Here is a 22,181-nt window from a genome sequence, read left to right on the forward strand (position 1 = left end):
ATTTACTCACCCACATGTTTGTCTAAACTTGTATGTTGCTATATTTCCATGGAATGAAAATATTCACAGAGCTCTTTTCCTACCCAGTGGGCACCTTGATATTAAATATTAGTCAAGACATGATCAAGATGCCGTAACATCATTTTAAATTCAGTTTGGATGGACATTTTTGCCAGTGGTAATTGGGTGAAAATAGGAACTTAATCCCACACTGAAATTGGTTTAATGTATATGTTTGACGTTCAATTTACATCAAATCAATGTCATGCCAAGATTTTGACGTCAGTTTGATTGTCTTTTCAATATCAATTTCCGACTGGATATCAAATTGTCCCATTATAGTTATACTATTAGAATGTTGTGCCTTTTTTATACTTTCAATGGTATTTTTGACTGAAGTGTGAGTTATGCCACTGAAATTGTTCACAAATGTTCCATTTCAGAATCTAATTATTTGTTTTATAGGTTTTGAGGGAAGAAAAAAACAATCTTGTTTTTCTTTTACATAAGTTTTGTTCGTCCATGTATTTGGAGAAATACAATTGTTGTTGCTTTGAAATACCTTCACGCTCGACTGTGGCCGTGAAAGGGTTACAGTAGCGTCGGCCCGCCCGGAAATGACGCGACCCAATCACGGTTCGCTGTGTGCGACGGAGGCGCGTGACGTCGTGCGGGGATTGGAATGCTACAATGTAACAATCGCAACTGGACGCTTCCGAATAAAGCGCTGGAATGTAACGTTGTATCATCGGCGTCTCAAACGCGTTTTCAGTGTAGAAAGGAATAGGAGAACGTGTCGGTCTGTGATGTATTTACGAGAGGTTACAAAACAACGGCGAGACTGTAAAGACAAGCAGCCTTCGGAGGATTTATCAGAGAAAAAGATGTGAGAATACACGGATTTGTGGGGATTTATCCGCTCGGGAAGTTTGTGACAGGGGGCTTTCTGACTCACGCGCGTCACATGAGGTCCAGCTCAGTTTCTGCTGTTTGTGATTTCTCCGAGCTGGATTTGAAGAAGTCTTCTCTGAAAGTACTTTCTGATGGTTTCCATCGATCCAGAACAGTAGGGTTCGGATGTCATCTGTCAGTAGTTTAGATGCTGTCTAACGTGAACCAGGCACCGGAGAGGAGAGAGGTCGATCCATAAAAAGGGTTTAAGGTTAAGTCGCCCACATGCTCTGGATTTGGGATTGGAATCACAAGGTGGAAGTTGAGAGCATCAAATCCCTGCAGGTCTGTGGAAGATGCTGTCCAGCAGGAGTTGAGACCTTTAGATTCATCCGCAACCAGCTCCATCTGGATCTAAGGACACATGCAGGCCAAAAAACGCTATTTAATTCTGTTCTCTGCAGGTGTGTGTCTCATTCTCCTCTTTTACCTGCAGGGACCAGCTTCCAGAAGGACTCCGAACCGTGGGGATGACCCCCATCCACACTGGCCACACTTCTCAGACCCCTCAAGTGCTTTTATTCCTTGGGATCAGACCGAAACGGAGGACTACAATGTCCGCGTTTCTCCGAGACACAAAAGAGATGACAACTCTGGAGCTTACAAGTGCAGAATGGACTCCTGCTTTGACTTCTCCTTGTGCAGAAGGGACGGCTTCAAAGTCTACGTCTACCCTCAACAGAAAGGTGAGAAGATCTCAGAAAGCTACCAAAACATCTTGTCCTCCATTGAGGGCTCCAGATTCTACACTTCTGACCCGGGACAGGCTTGCCTCTTTGTGTTGAACCTTGACACGCTGGACCGAGACCAGCTGTCTCCTCAGTACGTCCACAACCTCAAAACTAAGATCCAGAACCTGAACCTGTGGAATAACGGGAGAAACCACCTGATCTTTAACCTGTACTCGGGCACATGGCCAGATTACACGGAGGATTTGGGGTTTGATATCGGACAAGCCATGTTGGCCAAAGCCAGCATCAGCACTGAGAACTTCAGACCCAATTTTGACATCTCCATCCCCTTGTTCTCCAAAGATCACCCCCGGACTAGAGGAGAAAGAGGCTATTTAAAATACAACACCATCCCTCCCTTTAGGAAATATGTGCTGGTTTTTAAAGGCAAGCGCTATCTGACTGGGATTGGATCTGATACCAGGAATGCGCTTCATCACATCCATAATGCTGAAGACGTGGTTCTCCTCACCACGTGCAAACATGGCAAAGACTGGCAGAAACATAAAGATGCTCGCTGCGACAAGGACAATGCTGAATATGACAGGTAAGAACAGAAGGATTTCTTCTGTCAGAAATGCTGACACATTATAACTAACTAATGAATCCTACATATATATGTTATATTATGCTAAACAGATCAGTAGATCATGTGCAGTGGCCCTAAAAAGTATTTGCACACATAGAATGTATGAATGCCATTGGGGGTAAATAACAAAATATCAACAAGTGTTATTAACGTTAAAAAATGTATTCATTTAATTTAAATGTTATTTTTGTTTGTTCTAAAACCAAAACATTAAAAAGACATTGTTTTTATGACATCCATTCTATTATAGACATATTAAAGATGTTTTAGAGGCGTATTAAATACATTTGTTCTAATAATTAATTTTTTTTAAACACATTTCACAAAAGATGTTCATGACTTTCATTCTATTAAAGATGTTTTGAAGATGTCAAAGAATGTTCTTTTTAGATTTGTCATGATTAAAACAATAGATATATTGTTCATTATGAAGTATTTAAAGACTTTTAAATAAAAGCCAATGCTTGTAAATGCCATTGCATTAGTGAAATATTAAAGAAACCGGGAAAAAAATGCAAAATTGCACTTTTCTGATGTGTTTACATTGACTTGAGCAACTGTTGTCATGATGATCAGTGGAAAAATAGTTATTTTTGCTTTGCTGAAATATTGTGCATGTGCCCTTTCTTTCAAATAAGTGTTACTTGATTTGATATTTCAGTCCAAAACACTTTTGGGGGCCACTGTATGTGTAAAAATATGAAGCATCTCTTAACTATTTGAATATATTTTAATGATCTGTTAAGCATTAAAATACACAATCTAACAATCGTTTCATATACAAATTATTATCATTATATAGTGTACCAAACATATTTGCTGTCATTCTGGTAGAAGAAAAAAACACTGAAAGTTGTTACATCCTGAAATGCTGATCTTGCACCAGATATCAGTTTGTTTCATGTTGAGCTTGTTTCAAATGATGATTAAAAACTACTTTTTTTTTCTAATGCAATGGTTTTTAAACCATAAGCTGATGCTTATCATAACATATCATTTCCAATTGCACATGAAAAAGCTGCTCTGGCTTTAATGCATTAAGATGTACCATTCATGGGAAGCAAAAGCTTTCAGTGTGTATGCCATAACCCTGAATGCTCCCGGAATATCTACCGCACATGATCATGATATATCCCAAATGCGTTTGTCAGTACGTCTGTGCCGTGCAGTTTTATATGTTTACATCTGAACTAGGATTGCAATAAACAATATGCTGTGTAATTTTCCCCTTCAAATGTTATTACGCCCCTTTGATCCGAGTGGCAGGTGTTAAGAAGTCAAACTCTTGCATCCCCTTTACTTCGCTATTGAACAAACAGTGTTCTCGTCTCTGTCATGGGTGCTTCGGGCTCCGGTTTCCTGCTGTGTTTTTATTCCCGGTGGCTGTGGCGCTCGGTTGGACGGGGACGGGGGGCTCTGAAGGATTAGTGGAAACAATGCCCCTGGTGCCAGTGGGGGGAAAGCAACCTTCACTCTGTTTAAACAGCCGTTTCCCAGACCCCCCTCCATCACCCAGGAATGCCTGTGTCCCGGCTGACCTTTCGTCTCTGGCAGCATGACCTCAGTGTCAACCCGCCTACCGACAGGCTGTTCTGGGTGACTTGAAGAGATACGCACATGCCACTCACACAGTTAACAACATAACTCTGCCGAAACACAGCTGTGTGCTTCAGCATTCATGCACTTAACAATGAGACGTCGCTGAAATATTATTCACTCTTTGAATTTGGTGTGGATGGTGGTTAACTGGTTTAGTTTTTTTTTTTCTTTGATGCTAATATCTAGATGCAGAATGGCTGATGTACACTGAAAAAGAGTTCAGGTATAACCAATTTTCACTTAGAAATTTTACAGAAAAACACAAATAGCACATTGAACTAAACACAAAATTTTGAAGTAGGAAAATATATATATATATATACATACACACACACACACACACACAGTGGTGTGAAAGTGTTGGCCCCCTTCCTGATTTTTTTTAATTTTTTTGCATGTTTGTTACACTTCAATGTTTCAGATCATCAAACATATTTAAATATTAATCAAAGATAACACAAGTAAACACCACATGGCCCTGTGTGAAAAAGTGCTTGCCCCCTAAACCTAATAACTGGTTGGGCCACCCTTAACAGCAACATCTGCAATCAAGCGTTTGCAATGAGTCTGTTACAGCGCTGTGGAGGAATTTTGGCTCATTCATCTTGGCAGAATTGTTGTAATTCAGCCACATTGGAGGGTTTTCAAGCATGAACCGCCTTTTTAAGGTCATGCCACAGCATCTCAATAGGATTCAGGTCAGGACTTTGACTAGGCCACTCCAAAGTCTTCATTTTTTTCACACAGGGCCATGTGGGTTGGGATTTTGTTTTCCCTTCATAAAAAAAAAACCCTTCATTTAAAACCTGCATGTTGTGTTTACTTGTGTTAACTTTGATTAATATTTAAATTTGTTTGATGATCTGAAACATTAAAGTGTGACAAACATGCAAAAAAAAAAAAAAAAAAAATTCAGGAAGGGGGCCAACACTTTTTCACACCACTGTATATGAAAATGTATAAAAATGAAATATTTCATCTCAAATTGTCTAAAAAGTTGGCTGATTAAGTCTACCACCATTTGAAAAGAACTAACACATTTCTGTTGTCACTCTGAAGTTCATCTTAAAAGCATGTAGAGAAAACCAAAAATGGTAAATGTTCCTTTTCATCTTCATTTTAAAAAGAAATAAGCCTCTCAAGAAAGACTACAAATTACAATGATTTCAAAATCAGTGTTTTTTGGGCATAATGTGAAGCTGAATGCATAAAATTGCCTTAACTTTGGTGAAATCGTTGTAATACATGGTGTTATTGCCTAGGATGTTTTATAAAAACATCCGTGTTCATAAATAGTTACCTTTACAGTACATACTGTATTACTGTATGCAGTAGCAGCTTGATGCATGAGTATAGTATCTGTGTTACAGTTGTGTAGAGACAGTTTCAGAATTACCCACATGTTTTTTGATATTGGGTTCAAGAATAGTAGTGGAAAGGTTTTTCAGCTTTTACTGTATTTTTATGTTAAAACTTTATGCAGAGTGATCCATTTGCAAATGTCGATGAGGTCAGTTATACTTGCAAGTTACTCCTAGATTTGCTTTCAGAATTTGATGTGATTGAAATCCACCCGTACTTGTTTAAAACTATAAATTGTGGCATTAATATATTCATATGAACCAAATTCACTTTGATCATGGAGTTGCGATGTCGTTAACATCTTTTGACATCCTGAGGGAAAATGCCTCAAACATTTAAAGCTAAACTTTTGCACACTTGGTTGCATTGAAGCGTTCAGTATGGACCATTTTCCTCAAAGTGCCGTATGACAACTTTGAAAAATGCATGGCGTATTTCCATTGGAGGCGGATGTTCATTCCGTTCTCATTTCCCGCTGTAGCCATAGGCCTTCTCTCCGCTTGCGCTCTGCGAGGACGGATGCTGAAGTTGTTGAACATGACCGTTCTTGTGAATGTGAAATGCTGACGGCTGTGGCGTTGAATAATTGATCAGATGTGTTTTATTCATGTTATGTTTTTTTCTCCGCTTTAAAATTTTAGGGTGTTCGTGAATTATTCATGAGCACAAAATCATCTGCATCATTCCTGTCCAGCATTTCAGATTTGCTCACGCAAGATTGTGAAACCAAATGAATAGCCTGAAATTGACCAAATTGAACGGCATGGGTTGTATTGTTTTTGAAGGTATTTTCATGCAGTTATTGTGCACATGAGTCTTTAAAAGAATAGTTCACCTAAAAATGAAAATTTGATTAAAATGTACTCACCCCCAGGCCATTCAAGATGTAGATGAGTTTGTTTCTTCATCAAAACCGATTAGCATTACATCACTTGCTCACCAATGGATCCTCTTCAGTGAATGGGTGCCGTCAGAATGATAGTTCTGTATCCATAATACTGCATTCTCCAGTGAAAAAGTAATCTCATCTGAATCAGGAGAGAAATCTGCACAGTTTACAAGTTAAAACAGTTCTAAACAAATATGTGGGTGGTTTTTGATGTGAGAAGACAACAAATGGCTTTCACTGGAGGAAGCGTCATTATGGATTATTGACTGGTATTTTGACCAGAAGCAGTGGTTTGAAGTTTGAATGTCTTAATGGATTCGTTTCTTACAGACACACAGCTTTTCACTTCACAAAATTTTAATTGATAGACTGGAGTGGTGTGGATTATTGTGATGTTTTTATCAGCTGTTTGGACTCTCATTCTGACGGCACCCATTCACTGCAGAGCATCCACTGGTGAGCAAGTGATGTAAATTGATGCTAAATTTCTCCAAAATGTACTATCTGTTCCTGTGTAGCTTTTTGAAAGTCATGAAGTAAATAGCTATGCTATACAGAAACTAGGAAGAATGATTAGAAAGAGTTAAGTTTGAGTGTTTCCACGGATGTAATAAACAAAACACAGAAAATACTTGATGATCTGCCCAGAAGTTGTCTTGCTCAGGCCGTGTGTCCATTGAACCGCTCGTTATAATCTGATTGGCGAGCGCGCATTTCGAAGGAACTTAGACACTGGTTGATGACAATGCCTGTTAGGTTACATAACCTTGGATTTACTCTGGTGCCCTATTAACACAGCTAATCATCTTAAACCAATCCCAATACTTTATTAGGCTGCTTCTTAATTGGGGCTCGGAGGAAGTGGCTTATATGCTGTCATTGACAAAAGAAAATGACACCGGGGCCGACAGCTGACGTACATGCAGTTTATGTGATTAAACCCGTCTGCTGCTTCATGTTGGTTGGTGCAGCTCATTTGTTTCTTGTCTTTTTTGAATAAAAAAGAAAAAACACTTTACTTAAAGCCTTTATGTATAATGCATTATAAAGGGTTGTCATGTGTTTTAATGCACTTAAGGTGTAACACTGAATAGATAATGCTGTATAAGTGGTTACAATTATTTATGAGATCATACAATACATTACAAGGTGCATTACAAAGCATAATTAATGCATTAAAGATACTTTTAGAATGCATTATATATAAAGATTTCAAGTGAAGTTTTACCAACATTAAAAAACATCAATTAGTTGATATTTTGCGAAAAGTTTCTTGAAATTATTGTGGAAGGAAGTGAGTTAGTATGTAGCGGCGTTGCTTTAAAGAGGACGAATTTAAAAACACAACTTCTCAAAGTTTTAGCATACTCACAATCCAGCAGTTACTGTTAGCATGTTAAAGTGTAGAATGCAAAATGCCAAACCCTTTTCAGCATTTTAAGCTCATGTACATTTAGCTGCAAATTAAACGCAGGACACAACAGTGCCGCCTGTGGTTAAATAAAGTGGAAGTAATCCTCTTCCACTGCCTGTTATGTGGAAAATCCAGCCTTTATCTGTCACTAATAACAAGGAAGTTGTGATTGTCTCGATGAAAACACGTCACGAGTCTGTTCTCGACGATGTTGAGATTTGAACAATTCGTCTAAGCTTCTGTTCACATGGATTTGATTTAACTGTATTTGGACTTTGTGTCACTGAATAAATTGACAATTGTGAGCCTCGTGTTAGTTTTCTTTGTAAGACTAAGATTTTTTTGCGTACAGTTTTTATTGTGGTGCTTCTGTCATGAACAGTGGGTTCACATATTATAAGAGTGCCACAAATTAGAATTTATTACGATTTTTTTCAGCCCGTATTCAGTATTTATTTTATTGTTAATTTCACATTCATGTACTGAAATGCCTTAAAAAAACAATTTTGTCAAAAAGATTCAAAATGTGTAATGCAAAAGGTAAAATTAAAAATGTTAAAATAAAATGTATTTCTGAAATTAATACAATTTAATGATTTTTTTTGTTTTTTTTATGAACTTTAATTTTACATTTAAATTTAACTAAAGTTAATTAAATAAAATTTTATTTAAAATTAAATTTACGAAATTAATACAATTGAATCAAATGTATGTTTTATCAAATTTTAAATTTGAATTTTATTGAATTAATTTTATAAAATTTTTCAATTTAATAAAAATAATTTAATTAAAATACATTTTATTTATTTTCTGTCTGTTTGTATTTTATTTATTTATTTTTGTAGACTATACATTTTCATATACAGTGGTGTGAAAAAGTGTTGGCCCCCTTCCTGAATTTTCTTTTTCTTTTTTTTTTTTTTTTTTTTTGCAAGGGGGAAAATGCATGAAAATCACAACAATATTCAATATATCGTACAGATATTGATATTTCTTTAAAGTGTACTCCACTATTTCTGCACTAGCCAGATTTTCCAGTGATTTTTCCAGTAATTCCAGTTATACATATCAGTGATGACGTTTTTCATAGGTTGAGCTGGTCAAGTTTATGACCTTTAAATTAACATTCAATTTGATCAGATATTTTTGGCTTTTGTATTCAAGAATTCTGCAAATATCATTTGACTTATCTTATTTATTTAAATATATCATCTCAGATTTTTTTACAGTCTCTTCTTTTTGCTTTCTCACAGAGGACCAGTGCCTCTTCCAGAGCTTTACCCATGTTATTGTGTCCTCTATAAAGGAAGTACTAATTTGAAGGCTTTTGTCTCACTTCTGTAATGCTGATTTGACTATTTTCGCCCGCACGAGCAGCTGTAATTATGTACTCAGGCTCTGCAGCAGCTTTAATAAGATGGCACACTTCAGCAGAGTATTCACAAATTAACGGCTTCTCCACTTCTTCCTCGCTGCTCAATTACGACCCAAGTATCTCACAAGCTCTGGAGATCGTAATATACTGGGATATGAAAACATTTTGGTGAGAGCATTTGGCGATAATAATAAAACATTCCCGTTTTTTCATCAAAACCCAGTTGATAAGAAAATCGCCAAGCATCTTTAAGATTATAAACCAATTAGGCTGTAAGCTCAGTAAGTCGAGAGCATCATTGTTCTCGTATTTTAGTTTTTATAGTCAGTCATGATTCCTGTTTGAAGCATAAGCGAATGAGTGGATGAGTTTTGCATGGGCAAACACCACTAAAATCGAGTCTGTGTTTATTTTTAAGGACTTGATTCATGTGTTGGATATGGCTCAGTTCAGCTCTGTTAGTGGTGTTGCCATTGAACCAAGTATTCACAGGCTGATGTGTCCTGGGTCAAGTGTTCAGCTAATGTGCGACTCGGATGTAACGAGATGTGTGGGAAAACACGCCAGGGCTCAGAATCTCCTTTTCTGAATAGACTCGAACTGGCGAAGTGATTCTGTGATGGATGTTTTGAGTTGAATCATTTTGCAAAAACAATTTTTTGTTGGAATGCCACAATGTTTTTTTTATTTTTCACTGACATACATTATATGTGCTTTATATGGTGCTTTTCTATTCAAAAAGTTAGTTGCCTGTCAGTGTGTTGCTGAGTAGTTTATCATGTTGCTATCTGGTTTCTAGGTGGTTATTTTCTGACCCAAGTCAAATAATCGCGTCTCCAAATTTGTTTTACCCCTTTTCTTCCAAAATGCTCGGGGAGGGATCTGCGATTCTCTGATCTGCCCATGTTTCCACTGACCAAATGGTGATGTAATCTACCCACAAATAAACATGCCATATCGTTGTTTACTAGTTATTTGATTGTGTGTTTTCAAGACCCACCAGATCAACTTTTCTACAGGGTTCAGCTCCAACCCTGATCAAACTCACGTGCTTGTAGCTTTCTAGTAATCCTTGATTAACCTGTTCAGGTGTGTGTTTTTATTTTTTAGAGACAGTTACTGAATTTTTCCACCTAACAACTCTCGAATGTGGCATGGCAGTTGAAAAGGGACTAGTTTGAACATGTAGCTTAGGTCCCTTGAAATATAAAGCCCTTTTATCAACTGACAGGCAAAAATCTAACAATGGCTTATTGGAAATATGTGCTTCTATCTACATTTTTGCAAAACTCCCAAAATGTACCAAATCACTGCAGTTTCCAATTGAAACGAACACTAGAGGCAGTAAAACGCCAACAAATTGTATTCCTTTTCATGCAAATTATAATTACAGGGCAGATTATCGATTAATAAAAATTATTTTCAGATGGTTCCTTGCACAATACTATGTGTTGACCTCAAAACACTTTTACCATAGTGCAGTTTGATGTTTGCATTACATAATGAGCATCATATATATATATATGGCTTTTCTGATGTAAACTTGCTCGATAGCGCACCCGGTACAGCATTGCACTTGTGAAGTGGAGCGTTTAGTCTCATTTTTAAAGGAGCTTCAAAATTGTAGAAGCAAGCAAAAAATGTCATTGTTGCCTCAGCAAATGCGTTTTATCTTATATTTGAGTTTAACACTGTCGGTTAGGTTTAGGGTCGGGTTTATTGTAAGTGGAACGTATCGATCCTTGGTTGCAAAAGAGCATCGCTGTCGTTCTTGTCCGGGTCAAGTTATGCTCTGAAGTTTAATAGTTTGGGTTAGCAGTTTGTTCAAATCACTAACTCCAAGTATGAGCAATAGTATTAGTCATTCTGGCCTTCACAAACACCATTGATGAGTCTTTGCGGTGGCTTTCTCACTCGTAATGTGTTTACATTGGTGTTTTGGGAACGTCCTTTACACAGAATTGTGTGTTAAACTAACAGATAAACTATACGATCAAACAACCATGTAGGAATGGCTGGTTTTATCAGTTTTCATATAGATTAAATGTTATCTGTTTGTTCAAATTGCATTGAGCCAGTAGAGGAGAATGCTAATGACTCAAATGACGTACCAGCCACAAGAGTCAGTCAAATCCAAAGTCAACTGATGTTTATGCAGAATCAGTATAAAGAACATAACGGACACATTTTTTAAATGGTTTTCAAGAAAACTTGAGTGAGTTTGAGCTATTTTTGAAGTTAAAATATGACTTTTGCTGTTGAAATTTGAGTTGCAAAGTTGCAGTTGTTGTAGAAAAGCATCATAAGAGTTGGCAAGTTTGATTCATTTATGTGAATTAGTTCAAATTGTTAATTGCAGTGAAGGTTGTGATTCAATCTTTTTTGGAGTTAAAATTAGGAATGGATTTGAGTGCAAAAAAACTGGTTACAAGAGTCAGTCAAACCTAAAGATTTCAAAGAAAATTAAGAAAACTTGAGTGAGTTTGAGATATGTTTAAGTTAAAATAAGACTTTTGCTGTTCAAATTGATTTGGGTGGCAAAAACATCATCAGAGTTGGTAAGTCTGATTTATGTGAATTAGTCCAAAGCTGTGGTTCAAGCTTTTTTGGAGTTAAACTTGCTGTTGAAATTGATTTAAAAAAAAAAAGAGCAAAAGGCTACATTTCTCAAATTTTGCAATCATACAAAGCACCAGTATGAAAGTGTTAAAACAGAGTTGTTGATTCATTCAAGTTTGATTAATTTCTGTGAATCGATTCAAAGCTCTGATTCAAGGAATAATTGATGTCATATAACCATGTAGAAACAGCTGGTTTTATCAATTTTTATTTAGATTAAATGACATCTATTTGTTCAAACAGCATTGAGCCGGAAGAGCAGAATGCTAAAGACTCGAATGACGTATCGGTAAAAGAGTCAACCTGAAGATTTCAAAGATCATTTTTAAGAAAACTCGAGTGAGTTTGAGAGATTTTCAAAATATGACTTTTGCTGACTTTGCAAAAGGCACCGTTTATCAAATTTTGCAATCGTTCAACTCACTAATATGAAACGTTAAAGCAGTTGTAGAAAAACAACATCAGAGTTGGTAAGTTTGATTCATTTATGTGAATTAGATCATTCCAGTGAATCGATTCAAAACTCTGAATCAAGGAATTGTTGATTGCCCTATTATTAACCCAGAATAGACTCAATCCTTATAGTTCGCTTTGGACAAGACGACATCTAATGAATAACATAGAATAGTAACCAAATGTGTTTTATTTGTTCCCCATGTTGTTTTGCATGTCATTTTCTTGTCTCGTTCCCTACAGTTACTGGGAGTGGGTTAGAGCGAACGTGTTGGCTTGCATCTCACCACAGCTAAGCCAGAGACGTGGATTAAATCCTCTCTATAAATACATCTTGTATGTCGACGTCAGGCTGTCCTCACATCATACGGCTAGCATGTGTTTTTCTCATCTCTCGTTTTGGCACCGCTTCTTAATTAGAAGCGTGACGTGAGCTTTCGGTTTTACGGTGAGCATTTGATCCCTTCTGGCCGTGGCTGATAGTCTCTTCCTCTCGCTGGATGGCCGTTCAGAGCTTGTTGAGTTCAGGGATTTTGCGCTAGATTTATGCAACGACACCGTTTGTACTTTAGCATTAGACAATAAGTAGGGAACATAAATGAGCATCGTTCTTGTTTTCAATTGATGTTTCTCCAGTACATTCATGTTGGGTTGCTCTTTAGAGCTCTCATTTCATTTATTTTGCAGATTAACATTCGTTTTCTGGAAGTAGTTTGGTTTTCGTCTTTGATTAATTCAGTGATTTTTAATGTTTTGGGCTCATTATATGAGTGAAATGGGTGAGGAATGTTTCAATAGGTCCTGGATACATAAAAAAAGAACAAAAAATGGCAAAAAGTATTGACCTTTAACCTGGTTTTTTGATAGTTGTGATGTTTGCTCTGGTTTCTGTCTGATGTGGTCCTATATCCACAGTTTATGAAGGGTTCTTCTGGGGATTTGAAGTATGATATTAGTCAACATGTTTAATTACAGACCATACAGATGTTTTCCCATAAAACTTATTTTCCCTAGACACGTTAAATGTTCGGGCTTCCCCCATGGTCTCTTTGGTTTCTCGATCAACATGTGTTATTGACGAGACTGTCACTGTGCCAGCTAGTTCATAAGTTTTTCAAGAGAATTATCTGCTTTTTAACATTATAACAAATAGAGGAAACATTTTACATAACAAAAATCAAATTTTTGTCAGGCAGATTTAAAAGCGAATTTAAAAAAGTCTTATAGACTTGAATGTTTAGAAAAGTTAAGCTTTTCTAGTATTTGTTGGATGTCAGTTATTACAGAATATGATATTGACCTAGTTTTGTTTTGTTTTCTTCCCAGATATCACAGTTAAAGTAGCACTCTGTGAATGGATATAAACTGTCAGCGTTGTGGACTTTTTAAACGTTTGTATTTTTGTTAAAGCATTTGCATGAATTATTCAGCAAACCTCATTTATTCTTTGAGCTGCAAAGTTGTCTAAATAGTGCTTTTGATGTGGGAATACTTTACTAGGTTAATGAATTTCTGGTCATGCGTTATTGCATTGAAGTTGAAAGATTGCATATCTTTCCACAGGCAAGGTTAGTAAGGGATTTTATCACTAGTCATGTCAACACAAATACACTTCAAACGTTTGCGGTCAATGAGATGTTTTTGGAAGAAGTCTCTTCTGCTCACCAAGGCTGCATTTATTTGACCAAAAATACTGTAAATCAGTAATATTGTGAAATAGTATAAAAAACTTAAAATAACTGTTTTCTATTTACATATATTTTAAAATGTAATTTGAAATATTAGTATTTTGTCACATTATAAATGAAGTCTGAAACCTGCACCAAGTGACATGCAACAAATGCTAAATTGTAAAATTCTCTTCAAAAAAGGTAGGCATTGAAGAATTATTGCTTATAGTTTCTTTCTTTCTTTCTTTCTTTCTTTCTTTCTTTCTTTCTTTTTTTCAAAGTTTTTTTTGTCAATTACAAAACTAATTTCCCTTTCATTCAACAATATATTGCAGTACTGCTATAGAAATGTTACTTGAAAATACCAGTTTTCCTGTTTTATTGCTTTAATAAGTAGCCACCCCTCCTAAAAAAGGGTAAAGGGGTCCTAAAGTTGCTTTACTTTGCTTTTGGTTGCTGAAAACTGAGGTGTGTTTTCCAGATGCAGCTTAATAGCCATGTTTCTTGCTGATGGAAAGAGGCTGTGGGAGTGAACAGATGTTCTTGTGTCTCCTGAGGAACGGAACAAGGCAAGGTTAAAAGGCTTGGAAAGCAGTACGGGTTTTACTGGCGTTTTCAGATGTTCTTTAAATAGTCGGGCAAATAGTTGTGCCTCACATACTAAATGCTTCTAATGCCATTTTTTCTCATGTTTGCATTTTCAGCAAATTAACATATTACCACTACATTTGCATAATGCAGATTCAATATTTAGCAACTTGGTGAAAGCGTTACAACTCAACTGAAGCAAAGAGGTCAGCTGATCATTTACAGTAACAAAAACACCCGGAAATATACCCAATGCAAGTATGCAGACGCAAATGCTTGGTCAACACGTTGCAAACATGCTGTGGTGGGAATCAGACAAACCTCAGATTTAAAGTACCTTGACTGTAGCATTAAACACAGGCTGATTCAGGCCTGTTGGTGTAAATGTTTCAACAGTTTAATTCAATTGAGATTCTTTTGCTGAGCCTTTAGCATTGCATTGAAGCCATAAAAGTTTTTGTTAATATGGACTATAGTTCACCTTTTCATATTTTCATGTTATGAATTGCAGTTGGTGCATCTCAGAATGCAGTGATGCATTAATTAAATCATAGCATTTGCTTTTATGTGGGCTACAAAAGGAACAGTTCACTCAAAAATGAAATTTTGCTGGAAATGTACTCACCCTCAGGACATCCCAGATGAGTTTGTTTCTTCATCAGAACAGATTTGGAGAAATGTAGCATTACATCACTTACTCACCAATGGATCCTCTGCAGTGAATGGGTGCCGTCAGAATAAGAGTCCAAACAGCTGATAAAAACATCACAATAATTCACAAGTAATCCACACCATTCCAGTCCATCAATTGAAGTGAAAAGCTGCATGTTTGTAAGAAACAAATCCAGGCATAGCTTCTGGCCAAGTCCATAATCAATAATAAAGCTCCTCGAGTAAAAAGTCCCGTTGTCCTCTCACATCAAAGTCCACCAACATATTTGTTTAGTGTTTGATCTGTGCAGATTTAGAAAAGTTGAGTTTTTTCCACTGGAGAAAGCAATATTATGGAAAGAAGGCTTGTATTTTAGCTGGAAGCAACGGTTTGAATATAAAAACATCTAAATGACATACAGGTTATTGCTTCACAAGATGTTATCTGATGGACTGGAGTTGTGTGGATTACTTGTTGATTATTGTGATGTTTTTATCAGCTATTTGGACTCTGACGGCACCTATTCACTGCAAAGCATTGAGTAAGAAAGTGATGTAATACTAATTTTATAAATACTGTAAATACTGAATTTTAACTTTTCAATCTAAAAGCACTTGGCTGAAGTGGGCTGTGAGAAAAAAAATTATGTTGCAAAAGTTTCAAATATGACCTCTATAAACTGTCTCATTTGCATATTAGGACTCCCACATTAGCTGTGCAATGAAAACTCTGCTGCAAAGAAAGCCTTGCCTGGTCGTATTTTCCCTCACAATCAAAGACAGAGGAATGCAGAGAAACTGTCAAGAGCGGTCAAATCACACACTTTCCATGGTAACTCAAGACCGACCTGTGCCGGCACAAGCATTTTGAAGTACTTACTCCCTTAAAGTGACACGATAGCGGTTGTGTGAGCTCAAAATGTTTGACCCGACTCATGTCAGTCCACCTCAGCTTCTGCATTATGCATGTGTTTCCTTCTCTCAGTTTAAGAGTAAGCCATTTGAATATTCAGAGCTTTTCACCTTGTTTAATGTAAGCTGAATCAACAATTTCCATATGTGTGTGTTGGAGGAAAAATGGATGATTGGTGAACAAGCAGACCCTTAAAAAAATCATGGCTTAACAGACTGCCACCTCTGACTAATGGACCTATTGTGTGCAGCTGATGCACATTAATGAAGAGGGAAGGTTAATGTTCCTCAGCTCTGTGCGTGATGAACTTCATATTTCTGATCCATTTTAATATTTTAAATTATTAAACTGTAAAAACTATAAAGTGTGTGTGTGCATATATACATATATATACATATATGTATATATGTTTATATATGTGTGCATATATACATATGTGTGTGTGTGTGTGTGTGTATGGTATACAGCACTCTAAAACAAATCGTAGAACTAAAAGTGGTTCTTCGGCTCGTAATCATAGGGGAACCACTTTTGGTGCTGTATACCACCAAATCTTGGTGCTTCAATGGTTCTTCACCGGTTCTTTGGCATGACTGATACCCCTTTTCCACCAAGGCAGTTCCAGTGCTGGTTCGGAGCCTGAGCCTAGTTTCAAACCAGTTCTTTGTCTTTCGACACCCAAAGCACCAGCTCCTAACCAGGAAAAGCGGTTCGTAAGTAGCACCAAAACATTGCTGGGCTAGAAGGAAGAACCGCTTGCGTCAGGGGCTTTGGGCAGGGTTACCGTGACCAACAAGACGAATAGAAACTTCGGACCGCCATATTTGAATTAGCAGCTAAACACAAACACGTTGGATTCGCCGTGTTTGGATGCCGATGTAGGTTCACAAAGCCATGAAAATGAATAGCAACGCAATGTCCGCCATTGTTAATGGCTTGTTTAGGCTTGTTCGGGATGGATTGGCGCTGCACGGGCCGGTCGGTGCGAGGCATCGGGGTGCTGCGGGAGCGACTGGAAAGCAGACGGCTCTTTATGTCTTTAGATCGCTCTCGCGGTGCTTTAGTGTGTTCTGTGCCGATCGATCGATCTGTCTACGTGGCGCCGATGCACCTCGAACAAGTCTGTTGTGTTTGGCGCTGCTGTGGCGGCACTAGTGATCCGAAACATGAAACGTATTGTGACGTAAGACCTGGCTCTGTATTGGCTCTCTAGCCTGTCAAAAAGCAACCGGTTCTTAAAGGGCTCGCCAGTCGAACCAACTAAGAACCGGCTATAGCACTGGCTCTGAACTAGCACCTGGTTCCTGCTGGTGGAAAGGGGGTAGGTTCTTTATGAGCCAAAGAACCACTGTTGGTGCTGTTTAGCAACATTTTTGTTGAAGAAATACAATGCAATATGGCACCTCTTATGGTTCTGCATAGCACCATTTGACAAAGGTGCTGTATAGCTCCTTTAAAGGGATCTCCGGGTATTAAGACATGTATAGTTTAATATAGCGTAAATGATGTCTCTTATTTAAATGTGTAGTAGAAAACCCTTGAAAACGTATGTTATTTCAAAAAGTCGACATTGCTTTTGGACTATGGGGAGCGCCATTATTTTATGTGCACGGTACATTCTGCATCGATGATGTCAAATGGTTGCACTCGGTGAGCTTCTGGCGCTTTTTACCGCAACACAACTCAGAATACACAGCTCAGAAAATAAAATGCTGATATGATACCACAATGGCTTTTGGTTGTAATTTTCAGTCGAAGGGCAACAAGAGAAGCAATGTAAGACTTCACTGCTTTCCTAGCGATTAATAGGAGAAAAAAAGAATGGGAAATGCCTGTGGACGAATAAAACTTCCTAAAGACCTGCTTCTTTTTTTGTCTCCATTTTAGCCCTAATGCCTTTGAGTCTTTTAGTAGACCACAGCTATTGAAAGAGCTTACAAACGGCCGAGGCAAGAAATGCTAGATGTCATCTGTTAGTATGTAAACATGCCGATGCTAATCATGAATCGCGGCCGCTAGAGGAGTTTCTCAACGAGGATTTCCCTCAAGATCCTGAGGCGCTTAGACTTTGTGTGGGGAAAAATCCATGGAACAGCATTTGGTTTAAACCTATACTTATATCCATCGCCACCTATAAGCTCTTTCAGTAGCTGTGGTCATCATATCAGTATTTTATTTTCAGAGTTTTCTACTCCGAGTTCTGTTGTGGTAAAAATAGCAACAGGTAGCGCTAGTTGCGAGTGCAACCATTTTATGTCATCAGAATAATGGCGCCCCCATAGTCCAAAATATGTACAAAACGATGTGATTTAAAAAAAAATAATATAAGTCTTTGATGGGTTTTCTACTACATATTTCAGTAAGAGTTTTTTTTTTTTTACAGTGAAGCATGACACTAGCCATATTTCTTATGTTGTTTTATTTAGTATTTTATTATTCTTATTTTTATTTATTTATTTAAGCCATATTGATATATAATTACTACACAGATTGCAATCACAATTTTTATTGGAAAAACTGCATTTCCCCCCCACACACACCAAATCGGCACCCCTTGTGCTTAAAAGAAGAAATGTCTTTGAAAATCAAATTCAACCATTCAAAGGTAATTTCTGACACCATTGGCTTGTATGTTTTTCTGAAATAAACCGGTAAAAGCAAACTAGTTGTATTTCATGGTTAGATTAAGTTTTAGACTCTGTATGTTTCCTATTCCCATTCCCCAAAACCAATGAATATTTTCCTCCTGCTCGGGCTGCCACTCCTTTGGGCTGTAGGCCATTGTCATTTGTTTACCAAGCGTTCCAGGTGTTCTGACAGGATGATGTATTTGTAGACCTTGGCAGCGCTGTGCAGGTGATATATTTGAAGAGGAATGCTGAGAACAGATATTTCCAGTGCGCGATGGGCTTGTCCTGCGCGTGACCACGGCGCTGCTTCTCCCGGCACTCCGGAGCCAGTGATGACTTGCTTCCTTGGTATGACAAGGCATTTGCATTTTTTTTTTTTTCTACTTGTACGCTGAAATATGTTTTGAAAGCTACAAGGAGAATTACGTACAACGACCAGCACAGAGCAAATCCCGGCCATTAATCTGCAACCACAGCTGCCGATTCTGTACGCGGATTATGAGTCCATTTGAGTCATTCTGACCCGATTGGGCTCATCACTGTCAGTTTCTGTGGTGCATGGAAATGTGCTTCAGCGCTCGTTCCAAAAATATTTGAAAATGATCCTGCCTCGAGCTCTTCCTTGTCTCCCGCTGAGAGAAGTATTAGGATTTTGAAATTAATATCATCATGCTATTAGACAATTTAGAATTTTAATCAAATACTACATTATCAGTGCCTCTGAATTGCTTATTGTCAAGTTAAAAAATGACTTTACATTCCAAAGGCAATTATATGCTTTAATTACTAATCAGTTGCAAGGAGCCTGAAGGCATCATAAATTTGGCTCAATGCGCTTCAGCAGAACTGAGGCTGTGTAGAGGAATCGTTCACCCAAAGATAGTGGTTTTGATTCTCCCTAGTTACATGACTCTTTTGAATCAGAATCACTGAAAAGATTCATTCAGATTCAGTGGCACTGAATCATTCCCTCTGATTCACATGCACATGCTGTTTGCTTGCGCTTTAGGTATTTGGTAAAAAGATTCATTCAGATTTGTTCAGTGGCCATTGAATCATTCCTTCAACCAGTTCACTTGGTGTTTGGTTGTGCTAAAGTCAGTCTTTAAATGTAGTAAAGCAGTTATGTGCTTCGTACGTACAAATAGGAGACAGAGGATGAAAATTAACAATAATATGGTGAGAAAATCTTGCCTGCTGGATCTTATGCATATTTCTGTATATCCAAATTCGCAACATTCATAATATGGAATTTTTGTACTGTACTTTTTGGAGCTACTTTTATTGTATAGAAAAGTGAAAATTTTTCAAGACATCTTTTGTGTCCCACAGAAGAAGAAGACATACAGGTTTGAATTTACATGAGGGTGAGTAATTGATGTCAGCATTTTCATTTTGGTGTGAAATATTCCTTTCAATGCTAGTATTTGTATATAGTCGCCCATTTCCATGCTCATCCACAGGGATCTATTGGTTTCATAGATGAAATGTTGGCCTATTCTGATAATGGCAACACTTTCTACAAAGACGAAAGGTGCCATGATAACCCGGTGCCCAAAGCCAGGGCCTTTGCGTTGTAAAAGCTCTGACTGCCCTGAAGATAGACACATCTGCACTCTTAAAAATACACTTATCTGCTCTCTCAGAGGCTTCACTTCATCTGCTGAGATAAGAGCCCGTGAGGGTTCTTTGCCCATTCACATGCTGGCGGGCATAAAACACTGATGCATCCTGGGCCACAGATATGCATATCAGAGTAGTGTAGAAAATCAACGGCAATGCCTTGCACTCTTAGAAATAAAGTTTCTTTATCGGAATCTTTGGACATCCATGGAACCTTTTCATGCCACAAAATATTCTAATAATGGATAATGTTTTCTTTTTAAGAACTGCTCACAAGGTTACCAAAACGGTAACAAAAAGGCATTAAAGGTGTTAAAAGTGTAGTTATGGATTCTTTAGCCAAATAATAGCAATTATTTCTCATATTTAAATGGAATGGTTCACAGAAAAATGAAACTTCTGTCATTTAATCACCCTCATGTCATTCCAAACCTGAAGTGAGTTGAAGACATGTTCTGTATGAATATGAATGAGTGCTGTCAAACTCCATAAAGAGACACAGTAACACCATAAAAGTATAAAAAAAGTCAATCCATTTGAAAGATTTAATAGCTTTTGAAGGTCAATCAAATCAAAGGTCATCATTTAGAGAGCAACAGTGATATCTCAGTATTTATAAATTATTGTATTATGTATTAATAATTTGTTTCAGCTCTTATTTATTTTTTTAAGTTTTATATTTTAAATTTTAGGAGGTTTTAGTAATTTTGTTGTGCTTTTTGCCATTTTTAGACTTTTATATTTTATAGCTTTTATTCAGTTTTAGTCATTTTAGTACTTAAACTTATTTCATTTATTTGTCAGAGCAAAATTTATAATTTTCATTTGTTTTTTAAAGATTTTTTTCCATGTAATATTTACATTTTATTATATTTGGCTTTATTGTAATTAACAAAAATGTTTTTTTTTTTCAGTTTTAGTTTTGGTTAACAATAACAACACTTTCTTTTTCGGATGAACTAGTCCTTTAAGAATTTTATTTGGAGGTTGAATTGCATGCATAGTCTCTTCATTTTTTTTCTTTCAATCAAGATATCTACCTTGTCTCTGATAACCTGCTTTGCCTCCCACCGCTGACGTTTTGTTGCCTTTTGCCTGGACTTGTCTTGGCCTTTGTCCACTTTCTGGTGGTGCTGGTGATTGCTGGAGATCAGGTTGCACCTTTCCCGAGTTTGTTTGGTGCTTTGGCCACTTGGTGCGTCTCCCAAACCCTAAAAAGAAGGGTTGCGATCAGGCAAGAGGTAGGACCTGCGTAAATATCAGAGCAGCTTTCCAGCGGTGGAGAGAAACTCAAGGAGTGGGAAGAGCTTGAATCGGATGCCGAGGTTACATTTTTGTTTTCTTGTTAGGTGAGTAATGTTGATTTTAGCATTGTTTCACACGACTTATCGGTGTTGGCTTTTGTTTGAATATGCTTGTGTGTCATCTTCACTTGTTTCCGTGATCGTCGTTATTCCAGGGTTGTGTACGTACGTAAGGGCCGGGAGATATCGAATTAGAAGGCGAGATCCTGTTGTGGTATGGGCGTGTTTGTTTTGGTGTTTTCAAATATATCAACATCGTTCGGCAAAAATAGCTTAGTGCACCTTTAAATGTTTATATAATTAGTTCTCTATCGTTTTGGAACAGAATCCTGGTGAATCATTTTCACCAACATCATGCTTGTCAGTTGTCCCAGAATAGATGTCATATATTATACGTATTAAAAAAGTAAATATTTAAACTCTCACAAAGACTGTTGTGTAGCTTCTGGACATCATATTAAGTGCATATGAGATTCTCTAAAAACTGAAGATATAATCTTTTCTCGTGTTGTGGTTTCAGCACCTGGTCCCTTAGCGCAAGGCTCTGATCCCGCACTCAAAATTGTCCGTGCTTCATAAAAAAAATGTGTTCGTTCTGCCAGCTCTGCTGCGGACTCCCCTGTGTGAGGCTATAACCAAAGACCTCGTCTGGAATCTCGTTTTTTAATCCCACCCGCTGTTAAACTAATTACCTGCCCACAGTTTTGGCCGGGGAGAGCGTTAACCAGGCTTACTTGGCATGATTTGCCAGCCGCTTTCAACTCTGGGTCTTTGCTGTTTTTGTGCTCGTGTCGGTTGTGCAGGAATTAGTGCAAATGGG

At 37.4% G+C, this 22,181-nt stretch overlaps 1 protein-coding gene across 1 annotated transcript in view; it reads left to right on the plus strand.

The window, feature by feature from the left end:
* Positions 1 to 647: 647 nt before the first annotated feature.
* The window catches only part of LOC306878078 (exostosin-1a-like), a 57,642-nt gene continuing 36,108 nt past the window's right edge, over positions 648 to 22,181 (plus strand). The window contains exon 1 of the mRNA XM_079430176.1: positions 648 to 2,229. Coding sequence (XP_079286302.1) covers positions 1,316 to 2,229 — 914 coding nt within the window. The 5' untranslated portion in view covers positions 648 to 1,315. The remainder of the gene's footprint in view (positions 2,230 to 22,181) is intronic.

This window comes from Barbus barbus (genome assembly GCF_936440315.1).
Source record: "Barbus barbus genome assembly, chromosome: 12".
NCBI classification, from domain to species: Eukaryota; Metazoa; Chordata; class Actinopteri; order Cypriniformes; family Cyprinidae; genus Barbus; species Barbus barbus.